Source organism: Lasioglossum baleicum, chromosome 3 (assembly GCF_051020765.1).
Source record: "Lasioglossum baleicum chromosome 3, iyLasBale1, whole genome shotgun sequence".
Lineage (NCBI taxonomy): Eukaryota > Metazoa > Arthropoda > Insecta > Hymenoptera > Halictidae > Lasioglossum > Lasioglossum baleicum.
This window is the reverse complement of record NC_134931.1, coordinates 14,179,043-14,202,222: the sequence shown is the minus strand read 5'-3', so window position 1 is coordinate 14,202,222 and position 23,180 is coordinate 14,179,043. Positions and strand designations below refer to the sequence as shown.

Genomic DNA, 23,180 nt, shown 5'->3' with positions numbered 1-23,180 from the left:
TCTCGAGATCGCGGTAGGATCACGGTATTATCAGTACCGTTTAACAAGTGGCGCGCGGCGCAACGTTTAGACGTCACTGTACCTGGTCGCGGACCAGTCAGCCTCGCCGACTTTTCTCAAGGAACTGTTGGGCCCGCGGATAGGGAACAGGGACCGGGATAGGGATCGGGATCGGGATCGGGATCGGGATAGGGAGGGGGGGCAGATTCGGGATTAACAGTCGAGATCGGAGTCACGATCGCGATCGCGAGGAGAACGTCGTTGTCGAGGTTTGCTTTCCAGCGTGGCGCCTCCCCACTGGCAAAAGTCAAGACTCGCGCGTGTCGAGCGATAATCGGAGCGAGAGGCGGCGCGGCGGCGGACGGCGGACGGCAGACGCGGAACTCGAGAGCCGCGCGAGAACTGTTAGCTGAGGGGCTGGGGACGTACGGGAATATGTAGAGCCACGACCGACCGATATGCTCGACACGCTCGATGTTCGATGCTCGATGCTCGATGCTCGATACTCGATGCTCGATGCCCGCCGATCCCCGATACGGCAGACGGCCGATCAACGACCGACGAACGATCGACGAACCACGGAAAACGGACGCCGAGAAGATCGCGGCCCGCGCGAACCAACATCTGCGATTTTCTGACGGTTACCCCCATCCCGTGTTATTGACGACACGCGAGAGAAAGCGGACAAACGAGTATCGTACGCTCTCTCGAGCGACGTTCCCGCGCGGTTTGACGACCGACGTGAAAATTCGCACTGAAACCGTGTGTTTCAGTCGAGCCCGGCCAACGCAACGGCAAGCTGACATCCACGAACGAGACCGCCTGTAAGCCGAGAATTTCCCGTCGCGTCGCGTCGATGGGAATTCGAAAGGCCGCGCAGTGGCGGGTCAACGTAGCGAGAACGCAAACGAGATCCGATCGCGCGCGCCAGCGCAAGCGCGAACGCGAAATCCGCGCGATTTGTTGCCGGTACAGCCATCTCGCTGACTACTTTCGAACCTTCCGAAGCGATCGTGGAACAGGATTCTCCTCTTTCTTTGCTTGCGTTCGCTCTCTCTTTCTTCTTTCATCTCTGTCCACAGTTGCCAGATTAACGAGATGAGCGCAAAATCAACGGGTCTTTAATTTGGTTGGAACTTTGTATGGTTATAGGTCTCGTTCTCCTGTGAACTTGTATATACCATTATACATATAGGAGCAGATACTCAATAGTTTCTAAGATATTTATGATTTAATTACCATGAATGAAGTTTTAATTCCAACGTATATATGGACCGTTTATTTTGAAAGTGTTGTAACTCCATTTTTTGTTGTTTCGAGAAAATTAAAGGTTTGCATATTAGTCAATCCAAAAATATAAATTAATTATGTCAAGTCTGGCAATGTTTCTACTAATTTATCAATATATATATGTACTTGGATTATGTACATTTCTTTCAGGCGAATTTAACTAAGATAATATGGATGTATTTACGGGCATTAAATGGACTTACTACATTTTCAGAATTAGTCAATTGTAAAAATCATTTATTTTCAATTAAGAGAAATTAAATATCACTTAAAATATATTTTGTATCAATCCACTTTTGTTTATAAATAATAACAAGAAATAAAATAAGAAATAAAATTAATTATATTTATAACATAAGATATTGCTATTATTAATTCTTGCTCTTTATGTGGCAGTGTTTTGAAATATTCACGTTGCACAGGAGGTATACATATACTTCTGGTCGAATAGTATGAATTCAACATCGAAATAGTTCATCTTACGAGTCGTCATTCGCGCAATTTTGATTACGCGCATAGTCCCGCTTTGCGGGATTTCGCATCACCTGTTTAGTAAATGCGGAAAAGAATGACGCGGGATTCTGCGGGATTACGGGATCCCATTTTGCGGGATTGCAATCCCTACCCATGATTATGCAACCAACCCATTTAGTGAGCAAACCCGTTTTCATAAATACCCAGTGACGTACACGCGCACACCATCACGAATCGTGCGGTGCGACGGATAAGGTCGTGTCGGCGCGTGTTATTCAACTGGAATACGAAATGTGTACCGAAAAAATGACGCAAGGTTCGGTAAGCATTCGTTGCCTCTCCGCTGCTTACTCGCAAAACGTAAAACACGAAATATTAAATATGAATAATTTGCTGACAACGGAGTTTAATCGGCAACGAAACCGACACAGTAGCCACGATAAATTTCAATCGACCCAGTTGATCGATCGACGAAATGAGAAACGGTTCAGCGATGAATTTACGACTTTGCGCGCCTACGAGTCTCGCGTTTCTTCTGCTAACAACGCTGCTGCGATTCGCAAGTATTCGACCATTCGAGCAGGGGAGGAACCGTTTTCCTCCGCAAATAGCGGAAAAACTGGACGAATACTGGAACACGTACAAGGTACGCGATAACGCACAGTGGTCCTGACGGCCGATCTAGCAGTTCATTTGGTAAAAAGTGCATTACTTTGTCATGTACACTGAAAATATCGATATTAATGAAAACAATTTTATACGAATTTTACATTGGGACAAGCATTGAAAAATGAAGATTTTGTGAATATGATTTTCGATCTAAGAATTTGATATTTCTAAAAAATTTTTCTTTTTAAATGAAGGGCATTCTTTTACCTCGAGAATTTTATGAATTCCATTCTTCACGATTTTTCAAGCAGTTCCGCGATAATGAGACAAAAATGTTTTAAATAAAAGCAAATCAACACTTGGCGGTCTACAAGTTTCAATACAAAAAATTTGTTAAAAAATATTTATTCTATAAAAAATCAAGGTCCCAAATCACAAATGTCAAATATCTCGTGATTAGTACTTGTATACGTAGGATAATAAAAGTGATCTCGAATGGTTTAATAACAAAATTGGGTTGCATTCAAGAATAAAGTCCAATTGCGCCCTGGCTGCATCGGTGCATCCACATAAAAAATAAGGTCGTCATAGGAAGTTAAGACATATTCTCACATATGATTTTCTCCTCTATAATTTTTTTCTATATTTACATAAAAAAGAGCGGTAACTTGTCCCAGTTCCCAGAATCACCCTGTATATTTTTTACTTCATAATAATTAGACAGTGGATCATTATGCAAAATAAAAGTTTTCTACCTGAATTGCAGCGAACTGGAGCGGAATAGAAATTTATTTTCTTTCTTAATATGTTTAATAGGTTGAAAATAATATAAAAGTATTTTCAAATTCTTTGTTTTAAAGTACAGCTACTCATTTTTGTCATAAAAATGCATAAGATCCGCTGTCTATTCATATAATATTGTATCTGATGTCCACTAGATCGGCCGGACCACTGTGCGACGTGTTCACGATTCACGTTCGACGATTCACGATATCCTTGATCTGATTGTTAGGCTCAGCACAACAAGACTTACTCCGACAATACGGAGGCAGCGAGAAGAATCGCTTGGGAGGAGAATTTGGTAACGATTTACAAGCACAACATGATGGCAGCAGCGGGTCATCACAGCTACACGCTTCGCGACAATCACATCGCGGATCTGGGGACCAGGCAATACGTTCGAGACATGGTTCGTGAGAAAGACATAATTCCCGATCGTCTTTACGATTCACCGTGCGGTTCGCCGTTTGGTTCCAGGTAAAACTGCTGCCGAGCCGCAAGCGTCGCGTAACGAACGAGCCGATGGTTGGGGCGGTATTCCACGATCCGCGGCGCGTACCGCCGCGATTCGATTGGCGCGAAGCCGGTTTTCAAACTCCCCCGGAAAACCAACAGAGTTGCGGTAGCTGTTACGCCTATTCGATAGCCGGCGGTATCCAGGGTCAAATTTTCAAACGAACCGGCTTGCTGATTCCTCTGAGCGTGCAACAGCTGATCGATTGCACCACTTCCACGGGCAATTTGGGTTGTTCCGGTGGTTCTCTGAGAAACACCCTCAGATATCTCGAGAAAGCAGAAGGATTGATGGATAGTGATCACTATCCTTACGAAAGCAGAGTATGTTCTCTATATTTACGTATGTACAGGAATATAGTGGAGCGCCGAAGTGAGCATAGCGTCGAGAATGATTTTTGTTTCTATGTGCACCGCTATGCTCTCGTCACTTCTCCACTATAAACAGTCGCATTGAATTAAGTATATTGGTTTGATTTTGCCGTGATGTTCACATCGCCTCACAGTGGTCTCAAGTCGCCAAAACGTGGCCAAAACCTCCAGACGGTCCTCGATTAAATTTAAAATTTGTGATTGAATGTTTTCAAGGTCACTGATTACGGATCTGAACAAAATGGCCGATCCAATATGGCGGACGGGTGTTTCACGGGTAATACAGTAAAGTCGCGTTATTTTTCCAATCGCCAGTTTCAAGCAGGGATGAATAACGCGACTTTACTGTATCACCGATTTTTATAGAAATCGAATCATTTGTTGAAATACCCCTCCACCATATTGGATCGGCCATTTTGTTTTTCGAAATTCCAATTTTTGTAAAAATCGAATCGTGTTTTTAAATATTTTCGAATACCTACTCTGCATTACAAAAAATAGTTGTACGAACAAATCTGCAGATTATTGCAGATTTGTTCGTACAGATATAAAAATGCGACTTGTTTTCCGTTTATCCCCACTTGGAGACACTATTACGGTACCCAACCCGATAATTAAAACATACCTAGCTGAAAGTTCATTTTTTAGGTTTTGGCCACGTTTTCGGGCTTTGGGGCCACTGTGCGCCGCTATCCTCAATCTTCACCGCTCCAATGTAACCGTACCCTTAGGCCCGCTACACATCCGTTTTCCTAGCGGCGACCGGAATTGCGGTAAATGTTGCATTGCGGCGCCGCAACTATGATTGCATCCACGCGGTTTCCGCGGTGTCTGAACGGGGAAACCCAGCCGATCAATTCGTGCATCAAATCTTGTTTCTTGTTTCTTGTTCGCGGACGACCGAAACACGGAACACACGGAAATTGTTGAATCGTTTTCGTTTGCTTGGACGCAGCAAGGTCCGTGCCGTTTCCAGAAACACTCGAGCGTCGTTAACATTACTTCGTGGGCAGTGTTGCCGGCGCGCAACGAGAAAGCTTTGGAAGCTGCCGTGGCGACCATAGGTCCGATCGCAGCCTCGATAAACGCCAGCCCGAAAACGTTTCAATTGTACCAGTGAGTATGGTTCTTATCCACCGTAAAAACAACATTTCGATGAGAATGCAGCTTTTGAGAAAGGAGGTACTCTAGTAGCATTTATGGTTGGCATTTTGTTGGGCCTTGTTTGCGATATTGGTTGGCCAACTGTTAGAAATGTCGCCCTTTTAGGCAGGTGGGCCAACGCATGGCTAAGTGGAGACCTGCTAACGTATTATTATTATTTATTATTATAAACGAACCGAAGAAAAAATACTACGCAAATAAGAAAGATGGGACATGCACAAAAACAGGTGATACAAACGGTATGGTATGATCAGATAATCCTGCGTAATTGTCTTTTCAAAGTGTGCAAAGACCCACTAAAAATATCAATACTATTATATAGTCTGTTAGAGTTTGTGCAATAATGCGATTTAGAGGATTAACTAATCCATATGTAGATCTGGTGTTTGAAATCCTGCTCTTGATCTCAATACACGTTCAGGTACGTAGAAATTGATTTGCATGAGGAGTGAGGGATAATGAATATGATTATTAATTAAATTAAAAATAAAGCACAGTAAGCGCTATGGTCGGATACGCTTCTTCGAGCACAGACAATGTTTCTAGGTTGTCTGTGTTTAATATTACTCCACAATAGTGGAGTAATCGTGATGAAAGATTGATATTGGATTATTTAGCTTATATGAGAAGAACTTGAGAAATTTATGCTGCACTCTCTCGAGCATGATTTCGTAATTAAAGCTTTTCGGAGACCATATAATTGAAGCCTATTCTAACAGGGGACGGACAAGGGTAATCTCCACCGCATAAAAAAATTTTCTTTAATATGTTGTGAAAAATTATTTGTCACAGCTATTTATGAAGTTTGTAAATATTTTGTTTGTGCGGTTTTTTTTCTGCGGTCCCTATCTACCGCACAAAACAGGTTTGACTGTATGTCATAAATATAATAATATACATCAATGTACTTCCACGGTAAAAATTGGGGAGATACCTTAATTCTTAGCAAAAAAATCAATTTAGTAAACGTAATAATAAACAAGTTTTTAGTTGCAGCAACGTTTCTAACGTCTGTAAGACGTACGATACTTAAAAATGTTGGTAAACATTGGTTCGGCCAATGTAGTATCATCACATACGTAAATTTCGTCAGTCATAAAAATTCGTCGAGGACTTTATGTTGGGGGGATTTGTAGACAAAACGGACACCCAACCGTTGGCCAACCATAAGCGCTACTATTAGCATTATATCTCTGCTTGACGAAAAGAAAAAGAAAAAAGAAAACGCGGAGTATGCTGAAAACCTAGCTCGACAAGCTGCGAATCAGCCGAAGTGAAATAAACGGAAGTAAACGGAAGAAAGCGCAGATAAAATTGTTGACACGCGATCGAGTCGTGTTCGACGAATGTTTACGCGAAAAACGAGAATACGAAAACTCGTATCGCCCCCCTTTCACAGATACACGAAGAAATTGGTCCAATTGCGCGATAACCTTTGGTGCATCGTCCACGCGATGCCCCTGAAGCGACAACGAGCCAAAGTCATTGTACTCGGTGATTCGTTCTTAAAAAGGGCACGGAAGTAACGTCGGCCAGCTGGTCGGATGAATCGCGATCCTCGTTCTCGCTTTCGCTCCGAACTCCCTACTACATCTACTTAATTTCCTCAGTCGGGATGTAACAGTGACCGACTCGATTTCGAATTTACAGCCAAGGAGTCTACGACGACGAGACTTGTAGCTCGGACAACGTGAATCACGCCATGCTGATCGTCGGGTACACGCCAACCGAGTGGATCTTGAAGAATTGGTGGGGCGACGGATGGGGTGAAAACGGCTACATGCGATTGGCCAAGAACAAAAATCGATGCGGCATTGCCAATTACGCGGCTTATGCAAAGGTTTAGTAGCATTTCGTTCGGGGGAATCGCAACGAGCCGAACCGCTTTCATCATTGTGATTTCTGTTTATGATGCAATCGTTACCAGCGTCGTCTCATGGAATTACAGAACCCCGTTACATTTTCTTTCGTTTCGCATCGATCCGATCTACAGCATTAAAAACGGAAGTACGAGAAAATATGTATCGATTTGTCGCCGATTTTGATTTTCCTTGCGTCCGTTCGAACAGCAACGAAGCGTTCCGTTCCGAAATCGGATAGCGTCCAGCGCATTCCGACGTTGTTTGCGAAAAAGGAAACTGTTGTTCCGTTTATTGCGGTAGCGGTCAGCATAGTTTCATCGTTCTGGGAAGCGATAATTCAATCGGCCTTGAATCAAGCGACAGAATCCCGCCGGAGATCAAAGCTATATCGCGAACGAATGCGATTGGAACTTTTCACGAGAAAACTAGTTGATAATTGTTTCGCGAATTCCTCGTACCAGTTTGCTATTCACCTTGGACGAATATCTGGACAACCTGCGATGGACTGTCTACATTGTACTACTACTTGTATACGTATATTTCGTTTGCGTTTGTATTTGTACGTTTACACGTGTACGTGGTGAAGCAGACAATCCGGCTACCGGAAGGCTTAGAATCTGCCGACAAATTCGGTGATTAGAGAACGTAGGAACGGTTGAAGGAGGAAAGGGATGGACTGGGAAGGGAAGGGATGGGAAACGAAACGAAGTGAAATGAAGCGAAACGACCGGCACTCGTCGAAGAGAAGAGGCATGTTCGTGGCGCGTGCTTCTTCCTACGATATCAATGCGATTCGTCTCTGTCCAATCCGCGGTGTCCCCCCGCTCGTCGAGCAAAGTTCATGCTTTACAGAGTATCGATGCGCGGACTAAAGCATCCCGTCCAAGAATCCTCAGTCTTCGCGGATGAGTTAATTGAGAGGTCGGATCGGCGAAAACTGGTCGACACCGATTGCATACGAGCGAGTACAGCGAGAAGGGACCCGCGAACGGGACAAGCAACGCGCGGAAGCGATTCTTTCTCGCTCGAAAAACGTTTCATAGCGTTAGCCGGCTGTCGGAGAGCGCACAAAAATGCACGCAAACCAAAGGAAATCGCTATTCGCCGAGACCTGAAGCGAAACCGAGATCAGAGATCGAGAGACGGAGTGAGAGAGGTCGAGAGTAAGAGAACGAGAAAAAGAGAGAAGAAGAGGAAGATAGGGAACGAAAGTTGGAACCGATGCGTCGCTCGATGGAAAAACAGTGCACGTTCCACGATCGGTCAACTTTTTCCGCAGTGGATTTGTGAGGCGACGAAGTCGGCGTGGAAAAGGTCGTGCAGACAGCTCCGGCACCGGTGAAACCAGAAATCGATGACCGACCCCGATCGCAACGATGCGTCTCGTCCATCGGTTTGTCGTTCTTTTCCTAGTAGGCGGGATCACGGGAAATCGGATCGAAGCGCTCTGGTCGAAAGTGGAAAATCCGCTGAGTTCGGTCTGGCGCAGTTTCTATTCGCAACCGACCGCTTCCGATTCATCCGGATCTAGTCACAGCTCCTCCCTCGAGGAAGAGGGTTGCACGGAATGCGCCCACAACAAGATCAGTCTGCTCGCGAGCGATCCAATTTTGACCGAGTTCAGGGTCGAATACGTCAAGCAACAAATTCTGAAGAAACTGCGACTTTCCAAGCCTCCGGAGATATCGATGCCGCTCTCGACCTTGCCGAAGCCTCTGATAAACGGTCGTGTGCTCGAACTTCGACCCGGAGCGCCTCTCGAGCCGGAAAAATCGATCGACAGTTTCTACGGGAAAACCGATCAAATTGTCGTTTTCCCAAACGAAGGTTAGTCTTTCGCATTTTCCTCTCCCGTTTCCTTCCTCTTTTTTTCCACCCTTCTTCTACCTTTCTCCGGCGTGTCGCGCTGAGTCGCGCATATAGCTAAGGTAGATGCATGTTATGCTAACAATAAGTGCGAGGATATCAACGAATACAGGCCAAATAGCGATAACGAAAAAAGCAAACACAACCGTGACAGTTTACCCGAATTCATATTCCATATCGCGTAGTCATCTGAGAAATCTCTACGTCCCGGTTCGAATGTTCTCGCGTCTATCTTGAAGATGTAAACGAAAGCTAGGTAATAAAGGAAGATTGTACCGCACAGCGGATCTAACTGGATCATACTGTACACTGTACATCTACCGATTTGCTCCATCGCACGCGCCGCGCCGACGCACAGTGGTCCGAGAGCCCGCTTTTTGTGGCCAACAGCGTTATTTCAAGGTTTAATGTTATACTATTACATGTGTACATGTTGAAGGTCTAAGCTACATCAAATCTGAATGCTAGCATTTTTAAGCACTCTTTTAAAACTCTATTTAAAGTTTACATTGTACTTAACTTTATATTCTTCGTATAGTGATTGAAACATACTTATATCGCCATTAAATAACTGTAACACACATTCGCATTTCTTAAGGAACAATTAAACTATTTAATCCTTTGCACTCGGGGAGCTACTTTAACTCGAAAATCAAACATTTCTTCCAAACTAGAATAATTCCATTCTACATCAATTTTTTTCTTCGTATGAATATAAAATTGATATAATACCCCATACAATGCTTGAATGTTTAATAATTGATTAGATACCAACATATTTAGTAATCTAAACAATATTTTGAATAATGGTAAAGCAATATTTAGTGGCGACTCCGAGTCACCACTCGAGTGCTAAGGGTTAATTGTAACTCTAATTCCAAAGTTTTGCACTTGGAACGTTATATCTGCTCGGAAAGTTATCTGTAAGATTTAATATTTGAAATTTCGAGGTTTCGAGGGGTTCTTATTTAAGAGAAAACAAAAATTGAATTTTAGCCACAAAAAGCGGGCTCCTGGACTACTGTGCGACGGGATCGCGCCGGCTTTGACCTTTCTCATCGCTACGAACGTACTCTCCGTGCCTTACAAGTTGTCTCCTGGCAGGAATTCGAAAGGAACGCGTCAGCAAGCCGTCCGATTGGGTCATTCCACTGGCACTTTCGATTCTAACCGAATTATTGGCTAAAGTGTGTGACGTCATGGCTAATCATTGGCTGCGAAAGAGACTCCCCTTTGCCCCTAAGCCGTCTCGAGGGACAACTTGTGAGGCACGGAGAGTACGCGATCCCTAATTCCTAGTTCGTACAAATCGTTCCGACAGATAACAAATTTCAGGAATACCGTGTCGGGAATAGCACCGGTCAACGAGAAAACGACTACTCGAAGGTCGACAGTGTTGATAAGGGGTAGGGGACACGCGTATCTCGCATGACCGTTTCCGAATAAGACGTTCACGCGAGGGACGCTTCTTACGAAAATTCAGACTCTACGAAAAAAGAAAACTAATGATCGACATCTGCTTTTAGGTGTGGCTGACTCGAAAAAGTGTCGACACAGTTCAAACCATTTGACCGGGTTCAACCCTGCAGCCTGCTTCACGTTTTATCTGCCGAATGAGATGCAATTTCTGGACGTGACCTCGGCACAGTTATGGTTCTACAAAGAATACGACGAGAATGATGACCTCAATCAAACTTTTGTCCTATCCGAACTCGATCATTGGGACCTGGATGGCAATTTCGAAAAGAACACGATGGTTGCGATCTTCGAAACCGATATCGGAGGTAGGTCGATCTTGCATCGAGTCTGGTGCTTCATCGTAAGCAAATCCGTCGGTACTTTCCGGGCGAAACGAATCGAATCGAGAGGGAGCAACAGCTTCATGCTCGCGTTTTTGTTCGTAATTCGCGTCAGATCCAACCGAAACCGAAACCGACACCGAACTCTCCGCTCGTCGTCGACCCATGAGATTCGCGAGCCCTCGGTCTCAGCATCGGGATCGTGAAAATAGTTGGAGTAACTTTGCCACGAGATTCGATAACAGAGCACGCTAAAGAAAAGCACACGCTGAAACGATTCTACGAAGCGAGACACCGACGACGTTAATGGTTCTTCGTATTCGTTGGCATTCGATAGGGACTTTAGACCGTGGTAACGATATGTCGGAAAAAATACAGTATCCTCGTGATACAGGCGTATCTGCGAGGCTGAAAGAGAGGATCGAACGTTGCCAGAGCAACGACACGCGTAATGTTTTTATCACGTAAAAAGTACTAAAAAGTTCGGAACGGTACCGAGCACAATTCGAAATCGGTATCGGCTACCGAACACGCTCTCGTCTCGTATTATGCAATAACGAGAGTACAGTCGCCAGAATGGAAATACACCGGTCGCGATAATTTTCTAAGTTGAACTTTTTCCACCAATTCTCGGCTCCGATCGAAAGGAAAGCAGGACCGTGCCGTGGTTTGATACAGAGAGGCGGCCGCATCAGGCGGCATAAGCAACGAAATCAAAGTGCAATTTAAACCACTCAATAATAATTAAAAATCTTTACGTAACACTTTCCTATATTGCTCTACGTTGTACAGGATTTATGATTTATCGCACGCCTCTGCCTACGCGCTTTCGGTACCTTTTGATTTCGGTTTCTGGGGCAGGTACATCATTGGCGAGCGCTCGCCGAATGACTTTTGATCCGACAGCGCGAAGCTACTATCTTTTACGACGGTTATTTTCAAGAAAAAACATTCAAGTTGCGGCTTTTCGAAGACTCGCATCATACTAAGAAAATCTACCGTACGACCCTGAGGACAAGAGCACAAAGTGACAAAGCAAACTTTGATATTTCAGAGGGTTGGGTGAAAGCGGACGTGAGCTTCACCTTGAAGAAATGGGTGGAAGAGCTTCGGCTGAACCACGCGATACAAATAGCTTGCAGCACCTGTTCGATCGACCGTGATACCGCACCGGTATCCATCGAGCTGACTCTGAAACCGTTTCTCGTGATACACGCGTCGCCGTTGCCGCAGAAAAACAGGCCGAAAAGGAATTCGAACTGTTTGCCGGAAATGAAGGAATGTTGCAGGGACGAGCTCTACATAAATTTCGAAGATATGGGCTGGAGCGATTGGATCCTACACCCGAGCGGGTATCACGCCTACTTTTGTCGCGGTTCTTGTTCCTCCGCGGCTTCGTTGACCGCCAGTGGTTCCGCGTACAACAATGTGATCAGGGTAAGCATCTCGTACTTATTGTTGGATCAGGGGTTCCCCAACCGTTTCAACCCCTTTTTAAAGAATGATCTTCTTCATCGACCCCCTTACATTTTTCTGTGTAATATGTACAGCATAAATATAATCATAATACGAATAACTGCACATAAAAAACTTAGAGATAACGACTTGACTATGAAGTGGTTCATTAGATTTATGTTTCATTACCTTTGTATTATTATATTATCATCTGTATTATTTTTTTCGGACATACGACTTTAGATGCGTGGATCACACCGCCCTATGCAAATCTATATTGTATTTATACATACTAAAGTGGATATTATTATCTAATAATTACTTAAAAATTGTCAACGACCATTGCCTCGCTGCAAATACTGGTTCTCGTTCGATCACCGAAATTAAACAGCGGTGGGCGCGGTGGCATAAAAGGTGGTTCGGAACCCACCGTAATAAAAAGTAGGTAACGCTGAAATTAGGCGTTAGTGAGAGTGGAAGAGGAGGAGTGTGGTAAATGGATTTGAAACCCTGAGAGGACCACAAATATCATTAATTTACAGTTACCTTAAAAATTAAATAAAGTTTTAAGACAGAAATATTAGCATCGACCCCAATAGACCCCTAGAATACTACTACCCCTAGAATAGACCCTTTTTAAACTTCCATCAACCCCCAAGGAGTCCACCCGGACCCCGTTGGGAACCCCTGTCCTAGATCATCGAAAATGTCTTTGCGTTTCGTCGCTCTTAACACATCTCTTTTCTTCTTACAGAGATTGTTGGCCAGAAGGGGGAACACGGTCCACCGTAAAAGCGAGATCGTACCATGTTGTTCGCCGACGCAGTTCTCGCCCATCCAGCTGCTCTACGTCGACTCAAACAATACGATCACGCAAAAGACTCTACCGAATATGGTGGTCGAAGCTTGCGGTTGTATGTGACGCGAAAAGCCGATCGAGATCTAACCCATACCTAATCCACACGATTCGAAAGAGCATCGGTTTGTTACTTTCCTACGCGACGAGCGTCTCATAACTGGACACTACACATGTACGCGATACACCGTCTATCTAGTTAGTTAGGTACATACATATATGTACTATGTGTAGGCAGGTGTTAACGATTCGTACGAACGGCACCACCGTTCTCCAGAAAACGAACGAATCGTTGGATCGGCTAGATGTTTCGCAATCGGTTGATACCGCTTGAATCGTCGATCAAAATTTCTCTTTTGCATCGAAAGCGGTGATAGAAATTGATTTCGAATACGGAGCCACGAGACATTGATCGAAACGATGATGCATCCCATCGATTGCACAACCATATCTATCCGTGTAAACGAGCGAAACAGTATTTTTTCTCTGACCTTCCTGCTTATCGCTTTATTACTGCCACGACTGAATCCAAACTCTTTAACTGCTCCCCCCCCCCTTCTCTCTCTCTCTCTCTTTCTCTCTCGCCCTCTTCTTTTCTCTCAACCCAGTCGAAACCACCGCAATCGCCGCAACCGTATTTCTCTATAGAAATGTTATCTAAAATACCAATATTGATTGTCAGTTGAACGTAATCATATATATATATATATATATGTACTGTGTTGTATTTATTTCTTATAAAAATATTCGAAATTTTTGTTAAATTTTGGTAGATACTCGTACGATACACTCTAGTTTCTTCGAATTCCTTTACGCTTGTATCTTCATTAAGGTATGTGTCAATCTGAGAGTAAAACTATCGCTATAGATACTCTGGAGGGCCAAATTCGTCACGGTATTGAGAGTGCTAGCGGAGAGCTGCACGAAAAACACTCGACAGGCGAACAGTAAGTTGAAACTCACAAATGGACACGTACCTTCAGGATTCCTGTTTCAGAATTGTTGTTACTGCTCTGTAAACACGAATATGGGAGCAGTAATAAGACGCATTCATTAATAGTAGATCGAAACCATACAATAAGAAGACCGCAGCAACAGATGTAAGTATATTCGATTCGAAACAATACGATACGATATGATGCGATGCGATATACGATACAACTCGTTTCGATTCGATTCTGAATCTCGGTTCGAGTTTTCTTCCGCTGCTACTTTCATTCAGTGAGCAGATATTGGCCATGTTTCCTCGCGCATGCGCGGCGATTTCAACGTCAGTAAAGTACATAATTCTGGATAAAATAAGGTACCTATAAAACATGTGTATTTGTGTATATGTATACTGTAACTCGTAGAACACTTGTCGCGTCTCTTTATCCGGAAAAGTTTGTTTCCGGTACTTTCCCGCCAATATCACTACCCCACAAACAAACTTTTCCTCATAGTATAGTGGTATAGATACGATACTGTTTTGGGCACGCATGCGCGAGAAAAGTTTCATTGTCACCGTCGCTGCTAACTCGCGTCTCGTTCGCGTATCTGTTTTGCCGAGGTCTAACCAAGACGCATTATTCGAAACTATATACGTAAATACAATCAGAGTTATATAGAAACATTGATGCGTATTGTCGCAATGTCGTGAATCTTGCGTACGAGCAAACCCGTATCTGGGTATAAATTCAATTTCACTCTCCGATCAAGTTCGAGTACCGTGTGGTTAAGATGTTGTCAGAAGTCGACGTATTTATAAGTAATTATACGCTCGTCGATCCCGAGATATACCAGCTTTGGGTCGACGGTCATTCCTGTGAGTTCGTCAATTGTAATTCTCCGACAAAACGAAAAGCTCTATTTTTAATGTCTAAAACCTTCTCGTCTAATCTATACGGTTTGACGTTTTCCCGATTTAGCTAGCGACGCGGTCAACATTTTGCATCAGCGAGGTATCTGTCATCAAACGAATGCTAGTATCGAGTTGGTTGCTTCCGATATCCTGGATCACTATCGAACCTACGCCCTTTTGGAAAAACTGCTTCATACTCCTACAAAATTAGCAAGCGAACAACTCGCGTTTCAAATAGAACCCCAAACTAGTCAGATGCTCATCGAAATGTAAGCAAATTCCACTACCAATGTCACTCGTTAACCCCTTGCCATTTTCTTTACAGTTACACTGATTAAAATGTCTTTATTCCGAAAAATGTCGTAGAAGAGGAAAGAACATTTATATTTTTATAATGGACATATAATGGACAGGTATTTCACAAATTGCCAGGACATTTTATATAATATCCACGATTTCTCAGATTTTACCGGGACTTAAAACCCAGACCTATTTTGTTTTATTTGGTAAAGTGATCCAGACTTAACGGCCGGCATCTCCGCCCCCACGACCTAATCACAACTTACTCTCGCATTCTATACATTGCCCATAAGAACTACATTCATTTTAATACTTAAATATTGATTACCAGACAGCGGATTTTTGTAAAATAAAAATTTTCTACAAAAATCGCAACAAACTGGAGTGATATAGAAATTTATTTTCTTTCTTAATATAGTAAACAGGTCGAAAATAAAACAACAGTATTTTTAAATTTTCTAATATTTTTACTGTTTTTTAAATTACACCTACTCATTTTTGTTATGAACGCATGCAATCCGCTGTCTGTGAATTTTATTTCATGTAAAAAGAAGAAGAAACACATAACATTCATATTTGTTAGACTTAGTTCAAATCTTCATCACGAGTCTAGCTCGTTAAAATACGGCAAGGGGTTAACCCGTTAACCTATCGTAATGGGTAGTCGCGGAACGATCTCGATTGCATCGATTGCATAGGTACTACGAGTTCGACGACATCGTTATCAGAGAGCTATTGGGCAAAAAGCTAACTTCAAAAAGTAGAAAGGATATGGACGAAGTGTCCGAGAAGACTGGTATCACGTTGAAGAGCTGCCGCAGACAGTACGATAACGTGAAAAGAGTATTTAAAGTCGTCGAAGATTTGCCAGGCTCCTTAGCAGTTAATATTGAACAGCATTTTTTACTATCCGAAGACCTTGCCAAGTAACGAAAAATCAGAACTAACTAATCGTTCGATCCATGGCATTCGTTCGTAATTAATCGGTGCTTACAATCGCTTAGGCGATACGCAGCTGTGGTGTTCATCGCTTGTCTCAGATTCGAAATGAACAAACGGAAGCTGCAATTTCTAACGTACCCGGATTTATATCACTGCGCCAATAGCATGATGTCTCTGTGGACGTATCGCTGCGTCGGCTCCGAATACTTCGATACGGACTTGGACAGAGAGTTTCTATTGGAACTGGCCGAGTGTAGAATACTCTTGGAAAACGATAAACATCACAAACAGTATGTTGCGCATTTTGCTTCTCAAAATTCTATCCGTTATGATGAAAACGCATTGCTTCTACGAAGGCCTGTTTTGCAGTTTAGTATGTATCAAACTGAAGCCTATGCTTCCGGAACGTTCTTACCAAGAAGTGGACAGCAATTTCCGTTCGTATTCCAGAGCAATACTGGGGATAGGATGTAATCTGCATCGTTCCAGGGATCTGAGGTTCTTCTTTCTAGAATTGGTAGAGAGATGCGTGGAACCGTGGCGTCAAATTAATTGGAGTCATACGGATCTTCGAAATTTTTTAACGGTTTATACTCAATGCGCGTTAGATATGGATGTACTGAGGTGAGATACAAACCGGACAAGCAAACAAGCATCATTTATCCCATTTGAATGGATCATTTCCTTTTCCAGGGACGGCGAGCTGAGGGATGCTTTCGAACGCTACATGATTGTTGTAACATGTTGTTTATTGCGTATGTATCATACATGACTATCGGCGGGGGACGACGACACTGTGCAAATATTAAACACAGTTAGCATCGAAGGCTAGTTAATCGTTAGACGAAAGAATATAGATAAATTTTATGTACATTACAGTTTATTATTACGTTTCAGTAATAAATAATCGAGAAAGAAATGCAGCGTTTACACGCTCATTAAATATGCACCGATAATATACAATTCTTACGTGTTTATCAGCCTGTATCGTCGCGTATGCTACGCGACGCGAAATATTCATTTGCCATGTGGACGTTTGCGAACAAGAATCAATTTCATTTACCAATCAGAAATTCGAAATTATTTGTTAAATTCGTTGAACACTATTGTGGTATTGCGATACGATTTAAATATTCGATCATAGGTACTACTGCGCAAATACTACATCGTCATACATGTATTGTATAGGTTGTCCATATATGTGTATGTATGTATATACATATTTATGTATAGATATGTGTAGATATATATATACATATATATATACACGCCCACATACAAATTTGCATGTTAACAGTGTTCACGCGTACGTTGCATGTACTGAAAACGATTCGCTTTTTATACATGCGAACGTTTCGAAATTACTTAAACATAAACTCCATGACTTTTTCTTATTATCGTTAAACTTTGTACTTACTCTCCGCTACATACTCTCTTTGCCTAGGATGGAATCTAGGGGACGCTACATTGGGGGAAGGGTACAACCTCGTAAGTAAGAAAGTGACAGGAAAGGTCGATTCGAAGGGAAATTTCAATTTTACCTAGAGATCTCCGGAAACAGTTACTTTTCTAAGCCAAGTACTTTGTTCGTTGCGTACACTATATCGTTCATTTGAGGCAGAGCAGCAGCTTCCAACGATTTCGTGTAGGGCATTGGTGTGTCGACACCAGTAACACGAATCACAGGAGCATCGAGGTGATAGAACGCTTCGCCTGTAATTTTTAGAAAAAATCATTAGCAATCGGAATAGTATAATAGAGTATAGAATATAGTAATTACGATAATACGACAAGACTCACTTTCTGAAATTCTTGCGCTTATTTCTGCACCAATACCGCACTGCGGCCAACCTTGTTCCACAGTTATAATGTGATTCGTCTTTGCTACCGACTGCACGATCGTGTCTATATCGAGCGGTCTCAAAGATCTAAGATTTATCACTTCGGCCTCTATACCTTTTCCTGCGAGTTCGTTCGCAGCTTCGAGCGCTTGCTCGACCCCTTTGGAATGTGCCACCAGGGTAATGTGTTTCCCAACTCGTTCAATTTTTGCTTTACCAATGGGCACGATGAATTCTTTCGATAGAGCTTCGTCTGACATGGGATATTGAATTCCATACAAGATTTCATTTTCTAATACAACGACAGGATCGGGATCTCGAATAGCGGCTTTCAATAAACCTTTCGCATCTTCGCTGGTGTAAGGTGACACCACCTTCAAGCCAGGGCAGTGGCTGTACCAGGCGCCGAAGCACTGAGAGTGCTGCGCCCCTACACCTGCTGCTGCTCCATTAGGGCCACGGAAAACAATGGGTACATTCACTCTACCGGCAGACATGTAGAACGTCTTTGCTGCGGAATTAATGATGTGGTCGATCGCTTGCATTGAGAAGTTGAACGTCATGAACTCGCACACCGGACGTAAACCAGCCTGAAACATTTCGATGGAAACCATGACGCACCTTTTAATAACCGTGGAATAGAAAACAGATGCGAATTCAGTTTACCATGGCTGCTCCTACTGCGATTCCAGTGAATCCTGCTTCCGTAATGGGAGTATCTACAACACGCTTGTCACCGTATTTTTTCCACAGACCCCTAGAAACTTTATAAGCACCGTCGTATAAAGCCACTTCTTCCCCGAGCAAAAATACTTTCTCATCTCTCTCCATTTCTTCGTCCAGGGCGGAATTCAATGCGTCTCGTACAGTCATCTGCGAAAGCGGAGCATTTGAGAGTAGGTGACGATAAATCTGTGGTTACAAGGAAGAACGCTGCATGTCACACTTTCACTTTCGAGATATCGCTGTTCAAAGTTTTTATTACTAATTCTTTGACATAGGACATTGGTTACAGTGCATTACTTTCTGAGATTTTCGAATTTGTTTTCATGACCTTTTTTCTGGTAAATACGTAAATCCTGTACTCTAAAGCTCAATTAATGCATAAACTGAAATTTTTTGAAATTGTGACATGCGGCGTTTTTCCTTACAACCACAGAAATATCGTGGTCGCATTTTTCGTTTTATACTGGTGAATCCACGTTCGAACGAAGAAAGGTGACCACGGGGATTGGAATTGGAATAATTAATCGAGGAACTATTGCAATTGAGAACGAATGACCTTTGGTGCCCTTCAACGTGTAGCGCAACCGATGCAACAATAATTCTCGCTTGTTGCACGCAACGAGATCACGTTACGCGTTGGAAAGGATCGGGAAGATAATTGTCTCGACGATAAAACATTGTTGCAAGAATAAGACGGGGAGCGTGCGCGAAAAAGTACGTGGTACGGTGTCAAAGCGTTAAGGTTATGTTTCTTGACGGTAAACGAGAGATTGAATCGAAAATATTCTTACCTGCTGTGCGGCAGTCCATTTTGACGTCGAGAACGAACGTCGGACGATATTCCTGACGGCAGACTGAAAACAATTGCGACAATCGTTGACGAAGAACGTACAGCATGCCTCATTTGTCTTTTAAAGTTGAAACATCAACGTTTCCGAGTCGACGATAACCGTACTTACCGGAATCATCGTAAGCCGTAAGCCGTAAACCGTTCGAATAATCTTCGCGCGTGAAACCCTTTCGATCAGTCAAATATATTTTCGTCGACTCTCGTTCGTCTCGGCAAGACCTCTGGTTCGAGATTACTCCGCCACGGTCCACGTCCACGATGTTCAGTACAGTGAAGTACAGCACAGAGCACAGTAGTGGCCACGAACAGAACACGGAACGATAGAAACAGAACCAGAGAAGCTCAAGGTCGAGAGGCTAACTCTTATGAAACACCTTTGTCCTTATTTGCGCTCTGCACTTACACCGTATAATTGCAATATAGATACATACATAATAGTGCACTCTTTGTACCCTTGCGAACGGTAAACGACAAAATCATTGAATATTTAAGGCGGCTCGTTGCACAACCAGTTTTTTATTTCATATATATAAGTACTAAGATACCGATGTTTCCCGCGCAACATTTGTATTACACATTTTTATAGAGCTCGCTGCCGTCATTGTTGGTTGCTATATACAACGATAATGCGATCGCGAGAGGCTTCTTTTTTAGCCAATCGCGCTATGGCTACGACAACCGATTACATAGCAATCATGCATGCAATTATGATAGAGTACTTGATAGGTTTCCGTTGGTTTCGGCTTTTGCCAAAGCCAAAAATGGTGGCGCGGGCAGTAACGAGTGGTCGCGACCTTACAGTCCAATACGTGGATGCTAATCGAATATTATAATAATTTACCAAAAATGATATATAATATATAGTATCTGCTACTTTCTCCATAATACTGGGTGTTCCAAAAATGTTGTACTTCCTTAGACGAGGTGATTCCTAATCTACTGGCGGCTCGCATTGAGCCAGGCAATGAGATTGGCCGAGCCGGAATGCGGGCTCTGTAGCCGCGCTCTGATTGGCCCGTGTTTTTCTTTACCAAGCCGCGGAGAATATTTTCGCAAAGGAAAAAGTTGCTTCAAATAACATCAGGAATCACCTCTTCCAAGAAAGTACAACATTTTTGGGACACAGGACAGGTTACCTTACTGCGCTGGACGTACATGAACGGAAAAACGCGCCCAGACCATCGCTGCTCGTGATTCGCGAATGCGCATACACGCTGCCGTTATATTTTAAATTTCAAATTGTAAATTGCAAATTGCGATTTTCCAATTTTTAATTTTAAATTTCAACCTTAAATTTGAAATTTCAAATTAAGTATTGTACAAACTGATTTCGTCGATACCTGTGAAAGAAAGGTACGCAAGAAAAGTCGAAGTGTACTCGTTGCTGGAAATACGTTTTATTAAGTACTTGTACCTTTATTATCGCTACACTACTCTTAAGTAGTTGCGTCGTCCTACTTTTTACAATCACTGTAATTTGCGATCTCGCGACGATTCTTATTGCACCGTTCGTTGACTCGATCGAAGAGAAGCGAGCGAAATTAGTTGTTATATTTCTATGCGAGGAAATCGTGAAAAATCGCTTCTATATAGTCACTTCTAGTCGCTTCTATCGCTTCAAGTCGCTTCTCGTCGCGCCGATAGAAAAGCAAACCGTAAACGATAAAATACGTGAATGGCTTAGGTCGCATCAGCCCCTTAATTTAGCTATACTTATCGTTAGGGATTTGGAAAGGCCGGTGAACGGTTCGAACGCGATCCGATTTCGAATCCGAGACACGATTTTTGGCAAAGTGTTCTAGATAGTATAGGTACGTAACATGCGTAGGTTTGTCGTTTGCTGACTACGTCTTTTTTTTTTTGCTCGGTCGAATCATTTCCAGTTGGTCGGCTTCCAAATATCGAATTTCGACGTTTGGATCGAACAGTCGAAAAAACGATCGGAAGCGGAATGATCAAGATCATGCAAAGAATTGAAAAGCTGTCGCAATTGTCGAATCGACGCGACATAGATATCTACACGGGCACACGTTAAACGAGTCTACGAACTTGTGATTTTGGCGCTAAAAGAAATCGGAGATCTTGCGATTTTGACAAAGAATGAGGGAGGGGGGAGGGAGAGGAAACAGGCAGAAATCGAAAATGTTAGTCGTAAACGAGTGAAAATTGCGAGAACATGTCGGTGAGCAGTGGGTTGATAATAATCTGATAACGATAAAAGAAACGGCCGATTCGATCGCGAATCTCGAGTCTCGATTTTTCTATCGAAAATCCTCGCAAGCAAAGAGACGAGCTACCAACATTAGTACATTTATTTACAAAAAGTATTCGCTTTTGGTACAATGAAAATGCAATGTGAAAATGCGTGTTGCGTGCGTGCATGAGGGTTGCCTTTATAGAAAATGCATACATAGCTAACATTCATACGAGAGCATTCTACGCAAAGACACTTGCGCTGTAGGGTGTTTGTGACTAGATTCTTGATTCGGAATCGATCTATACGTACGAACTGCCAGTGTGATCGAAAAGAAATGATGTTCGATGATGCGGTACGATCGTACGGGGGAAGAAATCACTACGCGACACCGCTTCTCTGTACAAATTTCTCCGAAAGGAAATTATGTTTGGGTATACGTGCTGAACCGTGTTTCTTCTTTTTCGGGTTTTTTTCTTTTTTTTTATTAACGAGAGAACAACAATTCCATAGAACTTTGGATCGAGTAGAACACTGGCTAGAATAAAAGACCCTCTCTCCGATCGATAATTCAACTTTGTTAAAGATAACGCAACGGAAGTCGAGAAATAGAAAAATACCAAGAGAGGGTTCAAGGTATGGAACGTGAGCCTATAGAAGTTCTTTACTTTTGCTTCGTAGTTTTATCTGTAGCTGTTTCTGTTCCTGTTTCGGTTCCTGTTCCTGTTCCTGTTCGGGTTTCTGTTCCTGTTTCTGTACCTGTTTCTGTTCCTGTTTCTGTTTCTGTATCTGTGTCTATGTCTGTGCTTGTATCGGTATTGGTATCGGCATCGGTATCTGCATCTGCATGGGCATCGGCATCGGCGTCGGTATCGGTAATGGTATCGGTATTTGCATCGGTATTTCTGTGTATACGAACTTTTGTGCATATAACTGTTTCAGAGTGTGTCGTATGCATGTTTCGGTGTGTGGCTATGGAAAAACGGAATGAATCGAAAGAAATGTAGCAAGTGGATCAAACGAAAGTTACATATACAGTAAGTGAAACGATCTTTGTGGATCGACAAAAACAAATAGAGAGAACGAGGAGAAGAATTTTCTAAACGAATTAATAATGTATTACATGACACTTATCGATAGCAATAGTGATAATAACAACAATACTAATAATAATAATGATAATAATAAGAAGAAGAGAATGCTAAAAATAGTAAGAATAGTAGTTGTAGCAGTCGGTAGTAGTGGTTGTGGTGGTAGTAGTGGTGGTGGTGGAGATGGTGGTGGTGGTAGTAGTAGTAGTAGTAGTAGTAGTAGTAGTAGTAGTAGTAGTAGTAATAGTAGTAGTAGTAGTAGTAGTAGTAGTAGTAGTAGAGTAGTAGTAGTAGTAGTAGTAGTAGAGTAGTAGTAGTAGTAGTAGTAGTAGTAGTAGTAGTAGTAGTAGTAGTAG

General features: G+C 42.7%; 4 protein-coding genes across 5 annotated transcripts; 3 read left to right on the top strand and 1 right to left on the bottom strand.

Moving 5' to 3' along the window:
* Positions 1-2,213: 2,213 nt before the first annotated feature.
* On the top strand, positions 2,214-7,763 carry Ctsl4 (Cathepsin L4). Its single transcript, XM_076447423.1, has 5 exons — positions 2,214-2,410; positions 3,386-3,562; positions 3,631-3,990; positions 4,994-5,154; positions 6,853-7,763. The coding sequence occupies exons 1-5, from the start codon at positions 2,240-2,242 to the stop codon at positions 7,046-7,048; spliced, it is 1,065 nt and encodes a 354-aa protein (XP_076303538.1). The 5' UTR covers positions 2,214-2,239; the 3' UTR covers positions 7,049-7,763.
* Positions 7,764-7,954: 191 nt separating this feature from the next.
* Daw (activin beta chain dawdle) lies at positions 7,955-13,823 on the top strand. Its single transcript, XM_076447408.1, has 4 exons — positions 7,955-8,891; positions 10,457-10,714; positions 11,784-12,166; positions 12,939-13,823. The coding sequence occupies exons 1-4, from the start codon at positions 8,441-8,443 to the stop codon at positions 13,104-13,106; spliced, it is 1,260 nt and encodes a 419-aa protein (XP_076303523.1). The 5' UTR covers positions 7,955-8,440; the 3' UTR covers positions 13,107-13,823.
* A 729-nt stretch (positions 13,824-14,552) lies between these two features.
* Fibp (acidic fibroblast growth factor intracellular-binding protein) lies at positions 14,553-16,955 on the top strand. Its single transcript, XM_076447422.1, has 6 exons — positions 14,553-14,844; positions 14,948-15,149; positions 15,879-16,106; positions 16,185-16,412; positions 16,492-16,746; positions 16,816-16,955. Exons 1-6 carry the CDS (start codon positions 14,760-14,762, stop codon positions 16,892-16,894), a joined length of 1,077 nt encoding a protein of 358 aa, XP_076303537.1. The 5' UTR covers positions 14,553-14,759; the 3' UTR covers positions 16,895-16,955.
* A 29-nt stretch (positions 16,956-16,984) lies between these two features.
* On the bottom strand, positions 16,985-19,835 carry Pdhb (Pyruvate dehydrogenase E1 beta subunit). Of its 2 annotated transcripts, XM_076447425.1 has the most exons (6): positions 19,649-19,835; positions 19,481-19,543; positions 18,630-18,836; positions 17,923-18,553; positions 17,664-17,835; positions 16,985-17,584 (listed from the first exon to the last, which is right to left on the bottom strand). In XM_076447425.1, exons 1-5 carry the CDS (start codon positions 19,655-19,657, stop codon positions 17,684-17,686), a joined length of 1,062 nt encoding a protein of 353 aa, XP_076303540.1. In that variant the 5' UTR covers positions 19,658-19,835; the 3' UTR covers positions 16,985-17,584; positions 17,664-17,683. The 2 variants fall into 2 exon arrangements, with proteins under 2 accessions (XP_076303540.1, XP_076303539.1); XM_076447424.1 differs by having other exon boundaries at positions 16,985-17,835; positions 19,649-19,834.
* Positions 19,836-23,180: the final 3,345 nt, after the last annotated feature.

What these genes read in the sequence shown, in the direction of transcription:
- Fibp (XM_076447422.1), top strand. Translation starts at nt 14,760, where the DNA reads ATGTTGTCAGAAGTCGACGTATTTATAAGTAATTATACGCTCGTCGAT. An exon ending in CTATCCGAAGACCTTGCCAA is followed by an intron (nt 16,107 to 16,184) that starts GTAACGAAAAAT and finishes ACAATCGCTTAG; the next exon opens with GCGATACGCAGCTGTGGTGT. An exon ending in TTAGATATGGATGTACTGAG is followed by an intron (nt 16,747 to 16,815) that starts GTGAGATACAAA and finishes TTCCTTTTCCAG; the next exon opens with GGACGGCGAGCTGAGGGATG.
- Pdhb (XM_076447425.1), bottom strand. An exon ending in AATGGACTGCCGCACAGCAG is followed by an intron (nt 18,837 to 19,480) that starts GTAAGAATATTT and finishes CCGCTTTCGCAG; the next exon opens with ATGACTGTACGAGACGCATT. An exon ending in TCGCAGTAGGAGCAGCCATG is followed by an intron (nt 18,554 to 18,629) that starts GTAAACTGAATT and finishes GAAATGTTTCAG; the next exon opens with GCTGGTTTACGTCCGGTGTG.
- Ctsl4 (XM_076447423.1), top strand. Translation starts at nt 2,240, where the DNA reads ATGAGAAACGGTTCAGCGATGAATTTACGACTTTGCGCGCCTACGAGT. An exon ending in ACTATCCTTACGAAAGCAGA is followed by an intron (nt 3,991 to 4,993) that starts GTATGTTCTCTA and finishes GCTTGGACGCAG; the next exon opens with CAAGGTCCGTGCCGTTTCCA. An exon ending in AAAACGTTTCAATTGTACCA is followed by an intron (nt 5,155 to 6,852) that starts GTGAGTATGGTT and finishes TCGAATTTACAG; the next exon opens with CCAAGGAGTCTACGACGACG.
- Daw (XM_076447408.1), top strand. Translation starts at nt 8,441, where the DNA reads ATGCGTCTCGTCCATCGGTTTGTCGTTCTTTTCCTAGTAGGCGGGATC. An exon ending in TGTCGTTTTCCCAAACGAAG is followed by an intron (nt 8,892 to 10,456) that starts GTTAGTCTTTCG and finishes ATCTGCTTTTAG; the next exon opens with GTGTGGCTGACTCGAAAAAG. An exon ending in CGTACAACAATGTGATCAGG is followed by an intron (nt 12,167 to 12,938) that starts GTAAGCATCTCG and finishes TTCTTCTTACAG; the next exon opens with AGATTGTTGGCCAGAAGGGG.